General features: G+C 38.2%; 1 protein-coding gene across 1 annotated transcript in view; it reads right to left on the reverse strand.

Annotated features, from left to right (window-relative positions):
* Positions 1 to 24,672, reverse strand: part of LOC107711563 (arf-GAP with Rho-GAP domain, ANK repeat and PH domain-containing protein 2-like) — a 122,222-nt gene that overhangs the window by 10,356 nt on the left and 87,194 nt on the right. The window contains exons 16-29 of the mRNA XM_016516552.1: positions 20,497 to 20,641; positions 19,896 to 19,998; positions 19,152 to 19,350; positions 15,624 to 15,687; positions 14,257 to 14,420; positions 13,884 to 14,096; positions 13,127 to 13,232; positions 11,707 to 11,854; positions 10,349 to 10,417; positions 6,873 to 6,947; positions 6,410 to 6,527; positions 5,626 to 5,754; positions 4,305 to 4,441; positions 2,973 to 3,055 (exon numbers count right to left, since the gene is read on the reverse strand). Coding sequence (XP_016372038.1) covers positions 2,973 to 3,055; positions 4,305 to 4,441; positions 5,626 to 5,754; positions 6,410 to 6,527; positions 6,873 to 6,947; positions 10,349 to 10,417; positions 11,707 to 11,854; positions 13,127 to 13,232; positions 13,884 to 14,096; positions 14,257 to 14,420; positions 15,624 to 15,687; positions 19,152 to 19,350; positions 19,896 to 19,998; positions 20,497 to 20,641 — 1,753 coding nt within the window. The remainder of the gene's footprint in view (positions 1 to 2,972; positions 3,056 to 4,304; positions 4,442 to 5,625; positions 5,755 to 6,409; positions 6,528 to 6,872; positions 6,948 to 10,348; positions 10,418 to 11,706; positions 11,855 to 13,126; positions 13,233 to 13,883; positions 14,097 to 14,256; positions 14,421 to 15,623; positions 15,688 to 19,151; positions 19,351 to 19,895; positions 19,999 to 20,496; positions 20,642 to 24,672) is intronic.

Consider the following 24,672-nt stretch of genomic DNA (forward strand, 5'->3'; position numbering starts at 1 on the left):
GAGTATGGCTCCGATGCCTGTGTTGGATGCATCCACCTCCACAAAGAACTGTACTTCAGGGTCAGGATGGTGAAGAATGGGCACGGAGGTGAAGCGTTCCTTTAGCCGTTGAAAGCCCCGGTGGCTGATGGTGACCAAAGTAGCCGTCGCTTCTCTCCCTTTAGCATGGAGGTGAGAGGTGCTGCAATGGTGCTGAAGTCACGAATGAAACGTCTATAGAAATTTGCAAAGCCCAAGAAGCGCTGGAGTTCCTTTACAGTCGTCGGTTGAGGCCAGTTGAGCACAGACTGTACCTTCCTGTTATCCATAGCTACCCCCTCAGCGCTAATGATGTAACCAAGAAAAGAGGTAACTGTCTGGTGGAACTCACATTTCTCAATCTTGGCATATAGTTGGTTATCAATGAGCCTCTGAAGATCTGCCCGCACGTGCTGCACATGTGAGTCCAGGGTATCCGAATAAATAAAGATGTCATCAATATAGACTATGACCCCTTGGTTCAGCATGTCCCCTCATTGGTGAGGCGAGTGAAACCAACCTGCATGGGTTCCGATTCAGAGGAAACTGTGACCGCTTGAGAATACACAGGAAAGTGGCGAGGGGCACGTCGTGCACGCATTCAATTATTAATGTGAATGGAGAGATCAATGAATTGTTCGAGGGTCCCCTCGTCACGGCAGGCGAGCTCTGACTGTAACTCGGCAGTGAGCGTGAGTCCCTTGCGATACAGCAGTTTAAGTGGTTCGTCCTCCCATCCTGACTGTGCTGCGAGGGTGCGGAATGAGAGAGCATAATCCGCAGCTGTGCTTCGTCCTTGTCGTAGAGCGAGTAACTGTTCTCCAGGCTCCTTTCCGCCCGCTGAATGCTCGAAAACCTCCCGGAAACGTTTCAGAAAGCAGTCAAATGATGGAAATGACAGCCGTCTCCCTTCCCAAGCAGCAGTGGCCCAGTCCAGAGCTCGTCCAGTCAACAATGAGCAAACAAATGAAACCCGACTATCGTCGGTGGGGTATAACTGCGGTTGTTGATTTACAAACATGGAGCATTGTAATAGAAAGCCCTTACATCTTTCCGGTGAGCCGTCGAATTTCTCGGGAAAAGCCAGATGTGGGCTGGTCGACGAGTGACTGGGACTGGGAATAGTTTGTGATGGAACGGATGGAGGAATGTTGGGCTCAGGCATGGTGACGCGAAGGGCTTGTAGCGTCCTCACCATCTCTTCCGTGAGCGAGGTGAGTCGTTGCACTGTTCGAGGGTCCTCCCCTCATCACGGCAGGCGAGCTCTGACTGTAACTCGACCGTGAGTCCCTTGCGATACAGCAGTTTAAGTGGTTCGTCCTCCCATCCTGACTGTGCTGCGAGGGTGCGGAATGAGAGAGCATAATCCGCAGCTGTGCTTCGTCCTTGTCGTAGAGCGAGTAACTGTTCTCCAGGCTCCTTTCCGCCCGCTGAATGCTCGAAAACCTCCCGGAAACGTTTCAGAAAGCAGTCAAATGATGGAAATGATAGCCGTCTTCCCCTCCCAAGCAGCAGTGGCCCAGTCCAGAGCTCGTCCAGTCAAAGTCGGAGAGAACCACAGAGGCCTGACTTGTGACAGCTTGACTGAGATGAAAATATTACATGTGATAAATTCATATCACATTTTGTTTTGTTTTCCAATTAAGCGGTAAAGTCATTTTGCCATAAGTGTGAAAACATTACCAAATTGTGTTTACTAATGGTTGCAAAAAAATAAAAATCAATCTATGAAATTAGCCTTAGAAGAGAGCCAGTGACATGACATGCGAAAAAAATAATAAGAATTTGTTGTCATGGCTTGTTAATTTGTGGCCAAGTATGAATTTATTTTATTTAAATCATGGCCACATTTGATCAAACCATTCCCTTGTTTTAGAAAAAACATGTCTACGTTGTATTAATTATTTTGTTTTCTTGTTTTAATTTAGTTAAATCGTGGCCACAAATTCGTTCCCACAACTTACTAATTTGTGGCCACATATTATTCATTTGTTTTAGTTAAATTGTGGCCATGATGTATTCATTTGTTCCCTTGTTTTAATTTAGCTAAATTATGGCCACAAATTTTTTCGTGGAACAAATTCTTAATTAATGACCACATTATCTTGGGCCTTTTCCCTGCATGTCATGTGCAGGCTCCAAAAATGTGTAAAATGTAATTTCCACCACAGAATGTTATCAAACAAAATACACCATTTGAAATGTGGTAGAAATGTTCATGACTGTTCCTGTGATGCATATACTGTATGTCCACTGTTGGGATTTGTTAGTAGACAAAGTAAATATGAGAGTGTGGAAATGTAATTTGAGAGAGTTCATTTTCTAGACCAGGGAAAAGTGCCTATAGTTGAAGAAACATCCTCAAATGAACAAAAGCAAAATGCATGTCAATACCTCAAATTAACATTAAAATAAAATAATGTTAAAAACAGATTGAAAGCCATTTAAGGGTAAATGCTATTGCAAGAATCATGCTGTGGATACATTCACAAGGAAAATTGAGAATAAATGATCATTAGCAAAAAAAAAAAAAAACTTCAGCGCACTCATAAATTACACAACAGCCATAAATTACAAAATCTTAACATTATTGAAATGAAACAAATCCAGTTAACAATTTCCACAGCAGGAGAGCGAAAAACATACAGTAGTACAGTGTATTTGCTAAATTACATTTAATGAATTTTGTAATCGTGAGATCTAAATCTGCTTTCAGATTGACTGCGATAGTCATCTTTCTGAGGGGACATCTGGCACTAAACCAAGCAGCTCTGCATGTTTGGCACAAGAGATAAAGACTGAACTCGGAGCTCATTTGAACATGAACCTAGAGTTAATGTCAGAACACTTATGAATCGATCTTAATTACACATTTTCATATTTTTCTAAATATGAAAGATAAATAATTGCTTTAAATGGTTTTTATGGGTAGAGCACTAGATAAAGACCATTACCTGCTTGTTGGCTTCAACTTCCTTCGCAGCCCTAAGTAACATTTAACAGACTTTATTGGAGCCTCTCTTTCTGGTTTGGTACTCTGTGGAAACAATAGCACATGTTTCAAAATCAACACAGGGCTTTTATTAAAAAATAATTCTGTATCTACTCATATTTTACAGTACATACAACCTAGCTCATGCTTAATGCTGCTTTATTATAGGTAATAATGCAATATATCTATTAAAATCCTTTCCAAACAATCAGCACCACCAAAACTGGTTCACATACTGTATGCAGAAAAGTAGTGTGAAAGAAATAAAATGCAGCCTTATTTCCCCCAGCTCATCCACTTGAATCAAAAGGGGAAAAAACAGCTGTTGGGAGCCCAAGGGCATCGTGTAAACTAGCATGTGCCGACAACACTGTGTTGTTGCCTGGAAGGGATGTACTTCGTATGTAATGCACTACAAAACACGAGTGGCGCAGGCGAACACATCAACAACGGCAAAATGAGATCTAACCGAGAATCCTAACTTACAAAAAAAGCAAGAAACAGAAAACAAAGGCATCGGAATATCAATTAAATTTCTGCTTCACAGCCAATTCCCACCTTCTTCACTTGATAATTAGCTGAATATTCTGCAGCAGCCAGAACTTACGCTAATTAAGGAAAGAACAGCCTTCATTCAGAGTGCCTTCGCCTCTCTGCCTTCCCTCCATCTCTCTCCCAGTCTAACACACACACACATCGCTCAAATTTCAGTTATTAACACATCCTGCACTCTTTAGGAGACTGTGTCTTAGCTCACGGAGCGTGTGCCCCTGAGGAAGAGCAGATCGGCGTGTGCACAGAGTGAATAAAGCAAGTATGAGGAGATATTACAGAGAGAGAACCTAACAGACTGCAGTCGTTTAAATCACTGTACTCATTTCAGGGGGTATGAGAAGTCCCACATTACTTTAATTCAAAATGAAAATAGCCATTATGGGTTTATTTGTTTCTTTTTTTTTTCTTCCACGCTTATTAAAAGCGGGCCCCTGCGATTGGCACGAAGCAGGTAATTTCACATCCGCTGTGTTTTTTAATTACCATTTCATCTGCAAATGCATGCTAAGAAAACAAACAGAGCTAATATGAAATGCCATGCTGGAAAATCAAAATTGGTAAACTGGCGACTGCTGCAGGGCCGCTGGCAAACTGTGCAAAGGTCGATCCCGATGAACAGCAGGGATGGAGATATTTACATATTACCATGGGCAGAGATACTTAAAGACCTTGCAAGCCATTTTGATTTGTTAAAAAAGGAGGAGACTTGGAATTAAGAGTGAAAATGTAGGAGACGTACTTTTATATCTTTGTATAACAGCAGTTTTTTGTCTTGTAGTACCAGGTAGCGGTCCTGAAACTTATTCCCCAACAGCAGTTTGGAAGAACCGTCTTTAAATTTGAGTTGCTCTCCTTTAATGAAATCTTTCAGTTTATCTGTCACAAACACAGAACACCACAAAGAAAACATATTGAGTCATACCATGAACTATTTATGAGATAGAGCATACAAGCCATACATATACTGTAGCACTGCACCAGTGCGGCCCTCGCTACTTCAAACTGTAGCAAGGTGTCATACATTTTTAAAATGTCTGAAGTTGCATTGAAAAGCAACTGAAATCTCATCTGCAACACTTTTCCAGCTTAACACATTTGAGAGTCTAGCACATACAGATCCTGCCACATGAATAAACCTTTGCATCACAGTGCTGCTTAATATATATTAATATCTTTAGTGAGGCATGCAGAGAAGCTATTACTCAGCGCAGGTACAAAATTATGATTTCTGGCTGCCGTTACTGATGGTTTCAATAGGAAACCAAAAAGAGTGTAAATGTACTTTCTAAAAAAAAAAAACCTGCTATGCTTTTCAGCAACTACTCCATTTATCATCAAGAGTGAAAATTGATCTGGAAATTGGTACAGAGACTCTAAAAAGTTATGAAATTAGGCCAGAATCAGAAAACTTTATGACTGATAGTAACTAGGGCGTGAGGATGTATCAGGCGATTTATTATACATTTGCACTGAGTTTGTTGGCCAGTTAATTCAGTTAATGGATTTAAAACTCAAATTTAATGATTTATTACCGTCATCACCAGAAAATATACACAGGGGTCTCCATGTGGGATGTTTCATATGATACAATAAATATGAGAGAATTGAGACAGATGTGTACAGTTTTAATAGCATCTCTTATTTAAACCTCAATAGCGAAAATGGCGGTATAGTAAAGTCTGATTCATTTCTGGTAATCAGTTCAAACTGTTTGTTTTCAACTCTAATTCAATGTTCTATTTTGGTACTCACCTGAAAATGTTGGCATTGGCATTTTAAAGTTTTAGTAAAAATATGTAAACATGTAAAGTAAATCAAAATTATTAAATAAAAAGTATCATTCTTCCTTGTGTTCATTTAGTATACTGAATAACAACAAGGCTGAAAAATATGAGATCTATATTTAAAAAAAAGTAAGCACAGCTCTAAGAATAACCACAAGCTAAACTTTGAATGTGGCTCCACTTAAACACTGACTGTAAATGTAATGAAACAATAAGGTTGTTTAATCTGTGAATCATAGTTTAAAGTGATCTGCTGGGGTGCATTATTGTTGGTACCTGAGTTGGAATCTGTCATTTTAGAACCAGAATATTTCTTAATGAGCAGGAAGGCCGAGCTGGGATCCTCCAGAGAGCTCCACTCCAATACCTGCTCCAGAATCTTCTCTTTGTAGTGTAAGGGCCGCTCTGAGCACAGAGATAAATGATATGTAGGATAAATGAAAGCAAATCTCCATCTGACTTGTTTCACAATTGATTGCGACTCCACAGAACAGAAATTCCATTAACATATGTTATGCAAATATTATAATACTTCTAGCTTCTAGCAATGCAAGCTCTATTTCACACATCATTGTGCTCCAAAATGTGTCAGAATGCAATTCATGCAAGTACGTTTGATGGACTGCATGTTGCAATGTGGTGAGTGGACGTTTGTGTAAATGTTTGTGAACGAGTGTATAGTATGTTTATGGCCAAACATACAAAAGACTCTTTAGAATCTCAAAAATGAATCAGCAGGACTAAACACAATGCTCGCTATTGGCAAAAATCACTCTTACACCACCTGTCTCCCCCTCCCACCAATGCATCACAATCTGTTAATAGTTTCTCATTACCCTCATGGAATAATAATAGTACTGATCATGTGCATTCACTTAGCTATTGAAACATTTTAATGTGTGTGTGTACGCCTTAGAGGAACATCATTAAATGCTCTAATAATTAGGTATACACTTATAAAAAGACGTTTTATGTAGAATTCACCCGTAAGTTAAATTTAAATCTTGATTTCAATTGTTTTTAGTGTAACTGTAAGATTTCACAGCAGCAGGACCCTTACCCATCTCTCCATTCTCAATGACCTCAAAAGTGGTCCAGAGATCTTGAGCTTTGACCTCCATCCCCTTCATCTCCAGAGTGCTGACAGCAAGCTCGTCCGACATCATGTTAGGAGACACCTTATAGAGACAGACATCAGTATCATTCTGTTTTCAGTGTTTTAAATGTTCAAGACTTCATTTCCTTGTGCATAAGGACTTATCTACTTTTGCTGGAGGAGAAATGAGAGGAAAATAGGAATAGAAGATATCAAAGAAGTGTCAAGAGAAAAAAAAACACTCTGAAGCAACCTCTATTAACTGAGGATTACCCTGACAACTGATAAAACACAATTACTCTCACAATTAAATCAAACATGCCTTTGATTAACTGCAGTTTGATTTAGTCTGTGGCAGAATACCCTCTAGGTTCACACACACACACACACACACACACCACAGTGAGTGAGAGCGAGGGAAACAAACCTTGATTAAACAGCACTTCTCTGGCTGCTTTTTTTCTAAGTAGACTTCAAATATCAGGTCACCAGCAGGAGAGAACTGCAAACACGGGTACACACAGAGAGACAAAACACACACACACAACTTTAAATACAAACTTAATTCATATAAATATATAGTCAGAAAGAAAGAAAGAAAAAGAGAAAGAAAGAAAGATTGAACAACTTTTCTAAGAAACTAAGCACCCAACAGTACAGCAGTCTTTGTGGATATAATACAAAAGCAATCAGCAGCCCATTCAGTTCAGAGCAGCGTCTGTGTGTGTCTGACTAAATGACACACAGCTGGAGTCCCACACATCATTTAGCGGCATTACACAACAAAAGCTGCCAAACATCTTAACTCGTGTAAACCACAGATTAAAGCTCCTCTTCTAAACAAATGAAACTGCTTTGGCAAAATGTATTTAAATGTAGCGTAAATTACACATATGCTACTGTAACTTTCCATAAGAACATTGTATAAACACTCTTATTCAGATATTCTCTGTCTTATACAATGAAGCATGGATATTTTTGCAGCCAGTGAATAGTACTAGTCAAAAGTCTGGACACAACTATCCAAATACATGTTTCTTACAGACTATCTGATTGGTTATCACCTACTTGGATCTATTTGGGGGCCTCAGCAAACAGGTTGACTTAAAATGATTTAATTGTATTAAAAAATAATTGACTTGGACAGTCGGTGGCCATCGAGTCAAAAAGGTTGAGAACCACTAATCTAAAGGCTTATGCTTGAAATGAGTTCCCTTTCAAGGGAACTTCGAACTGCGTCCTCTAGGGGTCGCTAGGGGGAACACCTTCAGTGTGACCGGTGTCTGAAGCATATATCTATGATATATCATATATCATATATCTATATATCAATAACATTGGCCGGCGACAGCCTATGACGTCACTACCGGTGCGACTATAGTATAAATAGGCGCCGGGAGAACACGTCATCCTCTTCTTAGTCTTCACGGACCGTTTGTTTATGTTAGCGTTAAAGGGGTCATATGATGCTGCTAAAAAGAACATTATTTTGTGTATTTGGTGTAATGAAATGTGTTTATGCGGTTTAAAGTTAAAAAAACACATTATTTTCCACATACTGTACATTATTGTTTCTCCTGTATGCCCCGCCTTCTGAAACGCGTCGATTTTTACAAAACTAATCGGTCTGAAAAGCGAGGTGTGCTCTGATTAGCCAGCTATCCAGTGCGTTATGATTGGCCGAATACCTCAAGCGTGAGAAGGAAATGTTACGCCCCTCACCATACTGTCGATGCCGTGTCCGGCCGGAGCGACGAGGCAAAAACATTAAAACCCATTACAAACGAGGCATTTGTTGCATCCAGTGGGGACATAATTACGGATTATAATGACTTATACTGTCTTTTTACGCATTGCGTTGCATCGCGCCACGTAAACAAAACCATGTCTGCATTTGTGATCGGAGAAACAACAAGCATCAGGTCCCCAGTATAACGCTGCAACCTCAGGACCTGTGGGTCCTTCTCGTGGGCTAGTACTCTTCTGAGTACATGCTTCGCGACATGCTCCCTATCCTCTGGCCAGGTGCGAACTACTCATTTCTCACCCTGAGAGGTCTCCCGAGATTTGAATCGTTCCTTAACCTTCATGAACGTTCTCTGAGCTCAATGCTCCATAGACGGTCGGGCCCGTGGGTCCTCCCTGTCACACGGCCCTTAGGGTTGAACCAATAATCACCCCTCTGTGGAGTGTGCTGGATTACACTGCGTTCCCTGAGGTAAGAGGGATTTGTGTTTCTGTGGGAAACCCCTCCTTTGTGCTTCTGCTCTGAGGAGTAGTAAGCTCTATATGCATAAATGGTTATTGGGTCCCGCTATTTCTTCAGATTCTATCGGATCTGGTTATACGGGACCCATGCTCTCTATCGAGATAGAGAGCATGAGACCGTGTCCAACTGCACCAGTGGACTGTCTCTTATTGGGCCCTGCTGGGTTACCCCTTCTAATCGCCCCCTTCTGGTCGAGCTAATAAGTGCTTCCCTCTCTGTGAGGGTTAGCTAGGAGTCGCTCCGTGGCAGTGACATCAGGTAGTTGGGCCGCTTGCTGCTTCCCTGATAAGCTGCCTCTATTCGGGTCAAGTCAGGCAGTGCTCCCCTCACCTCAGAGGGTTGTCTTTGAGCCTGCCGCTCCTGATTGAGTAGCTGAGGACTTCTGGGCATCTGTGAGCAGATCTCAATAAAATCCATACTATGGTAAGCGCACACGCTAAGCTTCTGTGCACTTTCTAAAATCCACATGGTGGTAAGTGTGCACGCCATACTTCGGACGCAAGCTTCAGACGAAGAAGCGGATGACGTGTTCTCCTGGCGCCTATTTATACTATAGTCACACCGGTAGTGATGTCATAGGCTGTCGCCGGCCAATGTTATTGTCGTTTTTAGATATATGCTTCAGACACCAGTCACACTGAATACGTTCCCCATAGCGACCCCTAGAGGACGCAGTTCGAATGTTCCCTTGAAAGGGAACGTCTCAGATTACGTATGTAACCATGGTTCCCTGAGTAGGGAACGAGACACTGCGTCCTCTAGGTTTCCTGCCATACTTCGGACGCAAGCTTCAGACGAAGAAGCGGATGACGTGTTCTCCTGGCGCCTATTTATACTATAGTCACACCGGTAGTGATGTCATAGGCTGTCGCCGGCCAATGTTATTGTCGTTTTTAGATATATACTTCAGACACCGGTCACACTGAAGGTGTTCCCCATAGCGACCCCTAGAGGATGCAGTGTCTCGTTCCCTACTCAGGGACATACGTAACCTGAGACGTTTTTCCATACATAAATGGGCCAGTGACATGATCGTCATGTCTGTTCAAATCTAAGAACTGTGGGAAAAAATACATTAAAAATGCATTTCAAATGAAAATGACCTACATTCATCTCTTCTGTGGTGACCATGCTTTCAAATCATGAATTAAAATCGACTTTTGTACTGTATTGTGTTTCAGGGTGTGAATGTGAATGTGTTTCACATTCACATTCACAAGTATTTTTCATGGGTCAGTTCCAACATTTTCCTTGTCCCAACTTAAACACATACACAGAAACTTTTTAAACTTGGACAGCAGCAAACAAAGGAAGATTCATTTGTTTTTCAGCTTATCTTAGCAAATTGTTCCTTATGGTGCCAGCGAGGTATAAAGCAGGAGACAGAAAGGTTAGGTAGCACAAAGAGCTTGCTGTTTGCTCTAATTTGCTCAAAGCAATACCAATACAGGCCAAAGTGATTCTGTGACCTGTGAAAATGTACACACATATATGCCAACACAAGGAGGTTAAAAGCTAAACGCACACATTTATGGCCTGTAACATCATGCTTTATAAAAATCTTTGTCTCACACCCGCAAACACACACACACACACACACCTATTTAACAGTAAGGTTAAAAGGGGTGACTTACTGTGGTGTCCTTCCACCTGGCGATAAAGCCGTTTTCTTTCTCCATTTGCCTAACCTGCTCTTCATTGACCTGTTTTAATGGACCCGCACAGATAAACAGAGATTAAAGCCCTTGTGCACAGTAAACAGACCTGTTCACATCCCCAACAGCAAAGTCAGGGCATTTAAACTCTTCAAAAAGCATCCCATAAGTGGACCCGTTTCAAATGGCATGTCAGAAAACGTGTTGAAGCCTCTGAATGGTCAATAACATACACAACTGGAATATGAGTTGTCAGGTGATTTTGATATATAATAGCTGATAATTGATATCTAACTGTGCCGGCACATTCCCCTATTTTAGCATTTAGATTCTAAATGTAAATATACTGGAAAATAGTTAAAGCTTAAAGCTTAAAGCTAATCTTTCAAAAGACTGTTAAATGTAAGCTTACAAATTTTTCATACTGCACATGTGATGCTTAAATGTATTTAGAAAATATAAAACGATTGATTTTAAATTTTTTATTTGTATTATACAAGCTTAAAATTGATATTTGAGATATTTACTTAACAGTTTGACAAAGAAAACTGAGAAGTTGGCTCATTTGTAAACAAAACAAAAATGTAATGTATAGTAAACTTTAAATTTATACCTGAATGCCTCAGTGTTATGCTACTACATATTACTTTAGTTAAATTTCCCATAATTTTCTCCAGATTATGGCTGGTAGCAACACTAAACTTCACGTTTCACACGTTCTCCCTCTCTCCAAAAGTACAAGAGCGTGTATGTGTGAAGCCAGGGGGCCTATGAATGTACGAGCGGGCCAAGGGGGAATTAGCACAGCGCAGCACTGTAAATCCCATTACAGAGGCACGCGTCCAAGTGCAACAGGAACACCGTCCCCTTCTTCACACACTTACACTAAAGCTGCGCATTTTATGGTGTTGAATGGAAATGCTTTTCACTGTTCATAGCACCATGGAGTTTGTCATATATTCCGTAATGGGTGAACAGCCACAGCTTGCCAGTTTGTTATAGCCCTCTTCAAATGACGGGTTCAACACATTTTCATGAGCAATAATTAGAATAGACAAGAAAACCAATGAAGCAGAACCATAACTAATTCAAGGTCTCTCTCTCATGTGCTAATAAAAAGGGTATAATGGAATAAATTATTAATTAACAGCACACACCTGTGAAATTATAAGAACAACACTGTGAAATGTCTTTTGGCTCTCAAACCGTGAATATGATGCTATGAATATGAGGGGAGTGAATATTGGAGCAGTCTCATGTTTAGCAGGACTTTGGGACTTCAAGTGACAGAGATCAACAAGGTCTGAATCCTGAGAGAGGACACATGTTTAACTCACAGAGAAGAGCTGGATGTAATTGTTGATGAGGTCTTCCACCACACGGGTCTCCTGAGCAGTGTGTCCCTCCGTCTGAAACAGGCACGAGGAAAAAACACATGCCAGCTTCTCCGTGCTCATCTGGTTGATATGTGAGCACCTCTGGATCCTGTGCAGATGTAATATATGTGCATAAATATATGAATACTGCTGGAAAAAAGACCTATATAAATCATAGATGAGTAAACACACTGTCCATACAAATAAACACAATATATATATATATATACACACACACACACACACACACACACTTCTGAATTCACAGAATTCTGTGTGTAATATGAAAAAACTGTTGCATTCTCCACAAGGTAAAGCTTGTATGACTGTTATGATGCCTAAATTCACTTGTAACATTTACATAGATTGATTTGTTGATTGAAATGTTTTATTTAATTACACTACTTTTGAAAAATTTGTGGTCTATAGGATTTTTTAAGAGAAGTCTCTTATGCTCATCAAGTCTGCATTTGTTTGATCAAAATACAGTAAAACTGTTATATTGTGAATTATTATTCAAATTGAACATAACCGTTTTCAATTTTTCAATTTTTAAAAAATGTATTGATTCCTGTGATGCAAATCTATCACAGGAATCTAAATCTAAAGCCATTCCTCGATTCTTTAGAGCCACATGATCCTTCAGAAATCAATATAATATTCTGCTCAATAAATTGTATTATTATTGTCAATGTTGAAAACAACTGTGCTGCTTAATATATTTGTGGAAACTGTGATACATTTTTAAGGACTCTTTTATGAATTGAAAGTTCAAAAGAACCATACTTATTTGAAATAGATTTTTTTTATGTAAACGTCTTTATTTAAACTAAAAGTATTGATTTAAGTATTATTTCCATGTTTAAACAAATTCTTACTGATGCTAATTTTTTGAACAGTATTGTATGTAGTCAAATAAATATAGCACTTTTCGCATTGGAAAAACATATTTGATCAGAAAAGCTTTTGTTGGCACGGTGTTCTTGTTTGCTGAACTTTAAGGTAGTTTTATCAAGAAAGCTATGACAGGAAGAGAGTAGATTTAAATAAAAGCACATATAAGCAACAAAAACAAAGCAGGCAGGTGCAAATGTTGTGTAGACCTGAAGACAACAAAACGATTATTGTTCATCATGGGGGAAATGTTAGGCTACGCTCCAAACATGCCAAAGGGGCCAATTAAGCCTTCTTCAAACAATTACAGTCATTACAAGAATATTTCGAGCAATCTGACATTCCAAGTGAGGGTTTGGAGTGCCCATGTTTACTGTGAACTATTTAACCAGATTTCAAACATCAACACAATACCAACTGGAAATGTCACTGGCTTCAGAGGATGTTATTATTGCAGAATATTGTTGTTGTAAAAAGGGGAAATTACCTGTACAAATGCTGCAGCAGAGCACCAAGAGTTGACCTGTTGACCTTGGGTAAACTCTGAATGTAGTATGAATATTTTTGCACTCGGACCTTCTCATCCAGTTCATCTGCATTTAAGGACAATAAACATTATTTAAAGTAGAAATGTACTGCCCATCCATACAGAGTTCTGTTTGCATTTTACACAAATGACAAGATAGAACCTGACGATTGCTGTAAAACTCCTAGACAAGCCCCTTGAAAATGCATTCAGTAGTTTGGTGTTGGTTTATACTCACAAGAGATGAAGACCGCACTCTTAAATTTCTATAAAATGTGTTTTAATTATATATGATGTGTATTTTGCCATGTTCAAATGACAAAGATAATCCACATTCTCATTGGATGATGAAGACCGAAAATCAGACAACGGAACACGTATTTTGTTCTTTTATTGTGCTTTACCAGTGGAAACAATGGGAGAATCAGTGCCTCTACAGCTGAAGAAGCAGAAAAGATCTGAAGCCAGAAGACTGACAAAGACCAAAGACAAAAAATAAATATCATGCTGATCCATGTCAACAGATGGCAGTGTGGCATATAACACTATTGTGGTAATTGTAAAAAGTAAACAAAGAATGCCAATGCAAACACTAGCTAAAGAACTATTGAACGCACATTTAATAACAGCCAACTGGACTTCCGAGTAGTTTGATCTACAATTGAACACAGATTAATGCTCATTCACAGGAACAGATTAAGTGGTTGGCAGCACTTACCAAGGGCAGAGATCCAAAAAGGGTACAGCTCTTTAGCCAACAGAGCATCTTCACTGTAAGACAGGAAGCTCTTGAGTGTGTCTGTGACATCCTCTAGCCGGTGGTCTTGAGCCCGTAGTTTAACAACCCGAGCGTTCTTGGTAAACTCTTTCAGGAGCTGGGCCACACGGCCCGGGTCACCGTTTTTCTGGTAGATTCCCTCATAACACAAACCTGTTAGGAAAGGTCAATGGTAAGAGCTTTGTGAGATGACTTTATATTGTCCTTACAATATAATAATAATAATGATTTCTAAAAAAGTAGATACGTTAAATACTTCAAAATTAAATATAAATGTTTCAATCTCATAAGAATATTTAAAAAAAAAACTTACCACATTGGGTGACAAAAGCAATGCAGCTATCCACAATGATAGGAACATCATTTTTATTCATTTGCTGGTTGCCGAGAGCCATACCGTCCGTCCCAGCTGCCAGCTGGATGGAAGAATGCCACAATGCAAAGTCCTGCTTGGTTATGCCATGTATGTAAACAGTTCTGTATTAAAAAAGGAAAAGCATACACACACACACATTTACAAATGTAATTTTAATTCACAAATTAGTTCAAGTCTCTTATGCTCACCAATGCAGCACCTAATTGATCAAAAATACAGCAAAAACAGAAATATTATTATTTATAATAACTGTTTACTATTGTAATATATTTTAAATTTTAATTTATTCCTGTGATGGTAAAGCTGATTTTTCACCCAAAAATGAAAATGATCTTATCATTAACTCACTCTCAAGTTATTTTAAACCTGAATGAACAAAAGTTATTTTGAATAATTTGGGTAACCAAACAGTTGTTGGTCCCCAGTGACTTCCATAGTATTTTTTCCCTTCTATCAAAGTCAATAGGGACCAGCAACCGGTGGTTCCCCACATTCTTCAATCTTCTTTTGTGTTCAGCACAAGAAAGAAATACATTTTGTAATAGGTTTGGGACAACATGAGAGTGAGTAAATAATGACAGAATTTAAATTTTTGGGTGAACTACCCCTTTAATGACAAGCGGCAGCATGTTTAGTACTATTTAACCTGCTGTCGCTTTAAGACCTGCATGTAATATACAGGCGCGCATCCGTTTTTCTCTCACTTTAGACATAACCAAATGTGTTTACATGTAAACCTTGAGTGTTTTGACAGTATTAGCGCAATCAGACGCAAAAAATAACTTAGCCCAGTAATCAGGCGCTGTTTGATAAGACTTTTTAGTGTGCGCGTGCTTAAGTGTACGCGCAAAAGGCGCATGTCAGAGCAGCATGAGAATGAAACGTTTAATTGACAAGGCTTTAAAGCACACGCAAATAATCTAATTTTGTGATTGTGAATCAGTGCAGTGTCCCGTGAGTGTAACTCTACCGCTGAGTTAACATTTGATGTGAATGTATGTGGCGCTGTACAGTATCCTATATTGAGATGGAGGCGCCAGCACTGCAACAGAACTTCTCTGATGAATAGACAGTTAAAAAGAACAGTGTTTACTTGAAACATACATCTTTTTTAACATTATAAACATCTGTTAACATTACTGTCACTTGTGAATACACACAAAGTGAGTATTAATTCCTTTCTTTCTTACTTTCAATAAATAAATAAAATCCCAAACTTTTGAATGATAGTTCATGTTTACTAAAACTTAATATCAGCAGTCTTTTATGTTGCATTATGGTGTAAGGCGTCTAGTGAACTGTACCTCCCACTCTCGACCATGAGTAAGACCTGAATCTTCCTGTCACCCTCCATATGAGTGGACACAGCTGAGGAAAAAATATAGGAAAAACTTTGCTGAAGCAGTCCACAACTCTATTACCTTGACATAATGATAAAAGCACTCTTAGACAAACTGAAATGAAAATAATTAAGAGTGAAAGAAAACAGGAACATGAAGTGAAACAAATGATGAGAGCTTTAGTGTTTTGTAAACTTTCCAGCTGGAGTAAGTGGAGCAGAAAGCTGAGTGCTGCTGGTCATTAGTTTCTACTGCAGTACATGAGAAAACTGCCTCACTGAACCCATCAGACACATGCACAGTTGTACTGTACATACACATTCAGAGTCATTGATTCATAATCTTCCTCACATTTGTCATTTTCCCACTCCCTTTTGTCTCTCTCTTTCCCTCAAGAGCCAGACCAATATTCCAAATCATATTCAATGACCGAAACTCTCGATCAATAATGTATTATGTTTAATTAATCAATCAAATTCATAGACTCAATCACTTGTGCATAAATTCTGAGATTAATCCATTTCAGAATAATAAAAACAAAAACAAAACAAAGCAAGTCAAGTGAGAACAAAATTGCTCAATTATATTTCAAACTCCATACTCAACAAAAATCAACCAAAACATAGGAACTTAAGTACTAAAAACAAGCACTTTAATTGTTGCACTTTGCTATTTTCAAGGTTGGCAAATTTTGTTTACCAATGTTATTGAAAATAATTTTTTTATTATTTTTTTTTTTAAGAAAAGGAGCGCTATCAGGCACACAAGGTTTATTAAAAGCCATTACTGAAAAGAGGCAAACATTCACTATCACAGTTTGATAAAAACAAGCACCACTTACTATCAGACATGAAAATATGTTGTGGCACTATCGTGCAGTCTATAATGATTTGACGTTAGCAAATATTAGCGATTTTTTGCAAACATTTCTTTTGAGTAACATGACCGTAAATATGAACTCACGATTGAATGTAACAAAACAAATGATTACTTTTCGTTAAAATCTTTATTAATGCCAAAAATGCTTACATTTATGTGTCTTTTTGTTCGCTCGGGCATGTTGCCGCTGTAGCCGGTTTGCACTGAGATAATTCATACCCCTTAGTTTGAAGTGTGGTCCCAAAAAATCTTCGTTTGAAGGGCTGTCTGGCCCTTCCCCTTACCTTACCCCCACCCCTCCAACCAAAAGAGAATCGAGTCACTCCGTTTCGCGCGTTCACGTGAAGGGGTAGGGGTGTCTCGATTCTCTTTTGGTTGGAGGGGAAGGGCTAAGGGGTAGAATTGGGATTGGGCCTAAATTCACGCTATCATTTTAACACAGAATCTAAAGATGCAAAACAAAAGGCTTAAGGATACGGCCACAACCTGATGCCAAGAGTAAACTTGCCCTAAATTAGATTTTTATTTTTTTAATCAGACTGTATGTACTTGCGTGACAGATTTCAGGACCATGGACAGCAAAGTCTTTCACAAATACTATAACATTACCATACTGTCATTCAGGACGTTTACAGGAACTATTTTGAGGTGCTTTGAAGCATTTGCTTGCAAAAAAAACAGAGAATTTCTTTCAAAAGCCTCTTTGTAGACATAATATAATGTATGACTTTCAGATGTCATTTCTACACAAAGCTTTTCCATTGCTAAATGGATGAATTTGACATTGCTCTCCTGTTATACTGCAGGAGCAAGTAAAAGAGGGTGAGATAGGGCAAGCTGTGAACTGCTGGTCTGCCTATGTCTGTGTCCTAATCTAATTTCACAGAGTTGCAGCCCTTTGAGGCCCATATGTTCTGTCGCTATAGAGATCTTAAACCACTGGAGACGCTTCGTTAGCGTGCCACGCTACATTTCAAGGCTCCGCGAACTGTTGAGGCATCACCCTCTTAATCCTGCCCTGAGTATGTTGGCTTTCTGGATTTGATCCTTTTTTTGGCCTTGAACGGATTAGGAAAAAAAGAAAAAGAGATTCATTGATTTTTCCCGCCTCGTTCTAGCGCAATTGATTGAAAATGTTGCAAATCTGGTCCATGGGTGCCAAGCTCATGTCAACTACCTCCCGCCCAAACACGATTGCCATCGGCAACCGCAGTCTCCCTTGGAGACAGGCGAGACGTGTGACCAGACGAGTCTTTTAGAGACGTGGGAATGGAGTCAAACATTAGTACACTGAATGCCAACGAGGAAATACTAGCAAGAGACAGAGAAGGCGGCATAGAAGACTTGGGCTACTATTTCAGATGATCATGAGGCTCAAGGTGTCTCATGCTAATACTGAGACACTTAACCTCAGACATCACTAATGTAATTCATTAAAAGAATAGGCAATATGGCCAATCTTTTTAAACAGATAATACTAAAAATGCTTACAGAGAGCATCTAATGAAAGTGAAACAAATTGCTAGAATTAAAACCGCACATACAAACACATTCAGTGGTCAATTTCAGGATTAGTTTACCCAAAAACTATAAACTTGAATGGTTTTCTTTCTTCTGTAGAACACAAAGAGAGAATAATGTGCTGGGTGCATCCATTAGAGACTATCACTTTTAAGCTCCAAAAAGGATGCAATAACACAATAAATGTATCATAAAATGCTATGTTAGTAATTATATACTGCTAATATTTTTCTCGAGTGACCTGTTAACCACTGCAATCAAATCACTGAATCAGTAAACTGAACTTGAGAATCAGATCAGATCGATTTGAGAACAAACCATTGAAACTGGTATTGATTCAAGGTCTGACTCATTAAACAGTTTCTTTGCAAGTCAGACATTGCAAATCCTCTCAAAAACGCCAAAAGGAGCAAAATCAGATGACAAGATTTTCAGTGAATAACTGAAAAATGTGTAAAATTACATTTCTTATCTGTGTTGTTGCTGTTAACAAAAAAATAAATAAATACAAAATAATGCTACTGAAAGTTTTGTAATTGAAATAAAGCTGGAAAAAAGCTTATTCATTTCAGTTAGTTGCCAGGGCAGTATTTCTCATTTTCATTTAAGATGAAGAACTAAAATTACTAAAACTAAAACTAAAATATAAATAAATTAAAGGTATATATAAATATAAAAAACATACAAAAATGACAAAAGCACATATCAAAATTACAAAAAATTAAAGAAAACTGAAAATATAAAAAGCTAATTCAAAATATTAATAAATATTATCATAGTATATAAATAATACTAAAATAGCACTTTTCCTCACACAAGGCTATCAAATTGGTTCAAAAGACTATATAACACATTTTATTTACCACTTCTGTGATGTTTTTTAATAGTTAGGGTTTTTTTTTTGGGGGGGGGGGGTTAATTTAAGCACTGGCAGCCCCAGTCTCATTTACTTTTATTATATTAAAAGGAATAGCCTTGATAATTTTTCAAAAACAATACAAAAGAACAAAGTCATATGGGTTTGGAAAACATAGAATGAAAGATATGAAAAGAATTGTTCATCTATTGCTATGCATGCATATTTGTTCTCACTAAGCTCCTGTAGGCGTTTGAGTTGAATAACTCCCTCCTCTTCATCTTCATCTCCAGAACAGAAGTAGAGTTCTGAGGCCACCAGAGCAAACCATCCCATTCGCCAATGATAAAGGTCATGACCGTCTTTATAGTGCAGTCGGCCAATAAGCTCACTGTCCTGCCTCAGTAGAGCATCTGCCCTTGCAGGGACAAAACACTGGAAAGAAAGAGAAAAAACATTAGACAGAGGAGCCGTGTGAGAGGCAGAGAGAAAACATTTAAAAGTCAGGGGCTTGTGTAGATCACAAATACGTTTCTAGTGTTTTCTGCCAAACAGAAACTACAGCTAACCCTGGAGTTGCATTAAAACAGCATATACAGATAGAAGTACAAACACAAATACCCTTTGAACATTCCCTAGCTGAGCTCTAAGAGTTACGCAAACATTTCAGCCTAGACACTAGCACCTCCACACTTTACTTAAATGGGAATGTGTGCGAGTGTGTGTGAGGGATGAGAGGCAAGTGAGATGGAATTGTTTGAAGGAGTAATAGCATACACCCACTCGCACAAGAAAAACACTAACACACACCGACACAACAGGGACAAAGACACAATAAATGAACTTCAAGAGTCGATGCATACAGCACAATGTGGCAAACTCTGCAATTCATATTTAAACACAGAAGCACACATATGCTAAATCCCTGCAACGCTGATAAATCTTTTAAGACTTATTTTATGTGTTTGAGTGCGTATAACCTTGGCGATGGCATGTGTCCAATCCTGGTGTGCATCTGAGGTCTCTGCTCCAAACACCAGCACTTTCTGAGAGCGCAGGTACAACTCAAAGGTGAACACTGGCCTGAGGGAGGTGTGGGAACAGTACAATTAACACACACACACACACACACACACACACAAAGTGACTGGAACACACACATGCCCACATGCTCACAGCTGTGAAACAGAAAGGATGGTGATTAATCTCTGTTAGTCTTTTGCTCTTACAATAAACAGCTGAACGCTGGAGATTAATCCAGAGGGAAAGGTCACTCTCTTAATGGCTTTAACAGCTCTGACTTGTGGCCCACATTTTTGGACAGGGGGATATTTTCGTTACAGTAGCGAGAGCAAAAGAATTCGAGAAAAATGGGGATTTCAGGCTAATCAGGTTAGAGGTCAGCCAGCATGTCGGTTTCATCTCATTTTATTGTGTTTGTTAGCGTATGGAAACTCTGAGGTGGGGTCACATCTAAAACACTTTCCATAACCTCTAACTCACAAAAGGTGGTCAAATGAATAAGTACATTAACAAGAGGCCATGAGAGAAAGAGACAGGGATGGAGCAGGAAACGTGTACCCTGTTTCGGTGATGATCTCAGTGTTGATGATGGCCAGGCTCACCACGTCACTAATGTCAACTCGGCCTATGGGTGAAGCGTTCTTCTCATTGTCATAGTAACTAAGAAATCCACCTTCCAACGTACACCAACGGCGGACCATGTCTGAAACACATACAAAAATACAAACATGAGATTAACTAGATTCAATGGCATATTCTTCATCACACTTCATCATGCAGTGGTACTTGATGTTGTTGCTCAAACGGAGGGATTTAAACAAACTTTAGTGCATACATTCTGCATTCGGAAATTTGGTATGATACTACTTGTTGTATTATTAATTAATAGATGCAACAGAAATGTAGCTATGTTTGTTTAGTTGGTGATAAAACAGACAAAAATCCTCCCTTAAAGGTGTGGTCACGTTTACCGTTGCTCTGTGAAATTTCACAAGCAAAATCCAGTCTTTCAATAGGAATCCACACCTTGTTGAAAAACAGAAACCTGCCCGGTTTGAAAGTGACTTCTGTGTGAATGCTGCTTCATGCATCACTACAATTTTGAACATAGAAATTTCACCAAAATTCTGTTAAAGCAACTGCTCCTTTAGAGTTGCTTTGGAGGAAGAAGGCTATCAATATCAAGAAAACACCCAGAACAGCCTAGCAAGCATACAGCAACACATTACCAACTACCCAGAACACATAGCAATGTGTTAAACAATATTCAGACTACATTCTATGTGTGCATTCTATATGTGTGTGTGTGTGTGTGTGTGTTCATAGTAGGCTCCCTATTCACTTACTGTACTTTAGGATTTGCTTGCTTTAATACAACTGGGCCTCTAAAAATGTGGCAACAATGTATGAAAAACAAATCAGATCAGACTAATTTCCTTGATTGATTATACTGTATCACTGTTAAGAATTCAGAGCAGATTCACAGCCACTTACATGGCCGATTATCCCACACTTATTAGTACTTTTTGCACCACATGAATTCTTTATCTACTACTATTTTAAAGACATTTTAAAAGGTTTAAAATATCCTTAAAGAAATAATCTGTGGTCCATAAAGAGCAAACAGAATCAAGACACATTTTTTGCAAAGAAAAACAAAAAAAAACTGTAAATGATCTACTCAAAAATGCCAAGTGGTTTAACCATACATTATTCAAATGTACTCAATGAATTCAAGTTTATCTAACTTATTATGTTTGTGTTCAAGTAATAAATAATTTATCAGACACTTATATCCCTAGTGTCCTATCTGTACAATTCACTTACTGGCTCAGTCCTTTCAGTCAGCAGTTTTCTGATTATGAGCCACAAGTATTACTCCACTACACCACTTTTACATTACACAGCCACTTGTTTGGTGCACGACAGGTTGTGACAAGTAATGTACATCTCAGGACAAAAATATATTTTATAAGTGCTCTACTCTAACATTGAGAGTGTGTTGAGTTACAAAGCACAAGTAAATCTGACGAGACCATTTTTAATAAAATCAAAGCAACAAGTAACAGCATCTTCCCAAAGCACACATTAAAAAAAGGATTTAAAAAAAACAAACTGATATTTCATTATAAGAAAATATCAAAACACTGATATTTCATTTTGTGAGTCTGAATGCCTTTAAAGAGGTGTTTAAAGATTCACCAAAAATATTAATGCTACCAAAAGCTTTTTAAACCCTGTTTGACGCCACATAAAAGTGCAGTTTAAATATATAAAAGATACATCAAGGCATGTTAAGGCCTGTAATGCGTTATCACATTAACTACTAAAATCCAAGAGATTCTCCCCAGTCTGAGAAGGCTTCTGTTCATCATAAATATTTAAATGAGACGTTACATTCTTTTTCTAACTATTACATTAAAGGGGTCATATGATGCTGCTAAAAAGAACATTATTTGGTGTATTTGGTGTAATGAAATGTGTTTATGCGGTTTAAGGTTCAAAAAACATTATTGTTTTTCCTCTATGCCCCGCCTTTCTGAAACGCGTCGATTTTTACAAAGCTCATCGGTCTGAAAAAGCGAGGTGTGCTGTGATTGGCCAGCTATCCAGTGCGTTGTGATTGGCCGAATACCTCAAGCGTGTGACGGAAATGTATACTACTTGTTGTATTATTAATTAATAGATGCAACAGAAATGTAGCTATGTTTGTTTAGTTGGTGATAAAACAGACAAAAATCCTCCCTTAAAGGTGTGGTCACGTTTACCGTTGCTCTGTGAAATTTCACAAGCAAAATCCAGTCTTTCAATAGGAATCCACACCTTGTTGAAAAACAGAAACCTGCCCGGTTTGAAAGTGACTTCTGTGTGAATGCTGCTTCATGCATCACTACAATTTTGAACATAGAAATTTCACCAAAATTCTGTTAAAGCAACTGCTCCTTTAGAGTTGCTTTGGAGGAAGAAGGCTATCAATATCAAGAAAACACCCAGAACAGCCTAGCAAGCATACAGCAACACATTACCAACTAACCAGAACACATAGCAATGTGTTAAACAATATTCAGACTACATTCTATGTGTGCATTCTATATGTGTGTGTGTGTTCATAGTAGGCTCCCTATTCACTTACTGTACTTTAGGATTTGCTTGCTTTAATACAACTGGGCCTCTAAAAATGTGGCAACAATGTATGAAAAACAAATCAGATCAGACTAATTTCCTTGAGTGGTTATACTGTATCACTGTTAAGAATTCAGAGCAGATTCACAGCCACTTACATGGCCGATTATCCCACACTTATTAGTACTTTTTGCACCACATGAATTCTTTATCTACTACTATTTTAAAGACATTTAAAAAGGTTTAAAATATCCTTAAAGAAATAATCTGTGGTCCATAAAGAGCAAACAGAATCAGACACATTTTTTGCAAAGAAAAACAAAAAAAAACTGTAAATGATCTACTCAAAAATGCCAAGTGGTTTAACCATACATTATTCAAATGTACTCAATGAATTCAAGTTTATCTAACTTATTATGTTTGTGTTCAAGTAATAAATAATTTTAAAAGGTTTAAAATATCCTTAAAGAAATAATCTGTGGTCCATAAAGAGCAAACAGAATCAAGACACATTTTTTGCAAAGAAAAACAAAAAAAAACTGTAAATGATCTACTCAAAAATGCCAAGTGGTTTAACCATACATTATTCAAATGTACTCAATGAATTCAAGTTTATCTAACTTATTATGTTTGTGTTCAAGTAATAAATAATTTATCAGACACTTATATCCCTAGTGTCCTATCTGTACAATTCACTTACTGGCTCAGTCCTTTCAGTCAGCAGTTTTCTGATTATAAGCCACAAGTATTACTCCACTACACCACTTTTACATTACACAGCCACTTGCTTGGTGCACGACAGGTTGTGACAAGTAATGTACATCTCAGGACAAGAGCCACAAGTATTACTCCACTACACCACTTTTACATTACACAGCCACTTGTTTGGTGCACGACAGGTTGTGACAAGTAATGTACATCTCAGGACAAAAATATATTTTATAAGTGCTCTACTCTAACATTGAGAGTGTGTTGAGTTACAAAGCACAAGTAAATCTGACGAGACCATTTTTAATAAAATCAAAGCAACAAGTAACAGCATCTTCCCAAAGCACACATTAAAAAAAGGATTTAAAAAAAACAAACTGATATTTCATTATAAGAAAATATCAAAACACTGATATTTCATTTTGTGAGTCTGAATGCCTTTAAAGAGGTGTTTAAAGATTCACCAAAAATATTAATGCTACCAAAAGCTTTTTAAACCCTGTTTGACGCCACATAAAAGTGCAGTTTAAATATATAAAAGATACATCAAGGCATGTTAAGGCCTGTAATGCGTTATCACATTAACTACTAAAATCCAAGAGATTCTCCCCAGTCTGAGAAGGCTTCTGTTCATCATAAATATTTAAATGAGACGTTACATTCTTTTTCTAACTATTACATTAAAGGGGTCATATGATGCTGCTAAAAAGAACATTATTTGGTGTATTTGGTGTAATGAAATGTGTTTATGCGGTTTAAGGTTCAAAAAACATTATTGTTTCTCCTCTATGCCCCGCCTTTCTGAAACGCGTCGATTTTTACAAAGCTCATCAGTCTGAAAAAGCGAGGTGTGCTCTGATTGGCCAGCTATCCAATGCGTTGTGATTGGCCGAATACCTCAAG

The sequence above is a fragment of the Sinocyclocheilus rhinocerous genome, unplaced genomic scaffold (assembly GCF_001515625.1).
Source record: "Sinocyclocheilus rhinocerous isolate Xijiao unplaced genomic scaffold, SAMN03320098_v1.1 scaffold837, whole genome shotgun sequence".
In the NCBI taxonomy this organism is placed as follows: Eukaryota; Metazoa; Chordata; class Actinopteri; order Cypriniformes; family Cyprinidae; genus Sinocyclocheilus; species Sinocyclocheilus rhinocerous.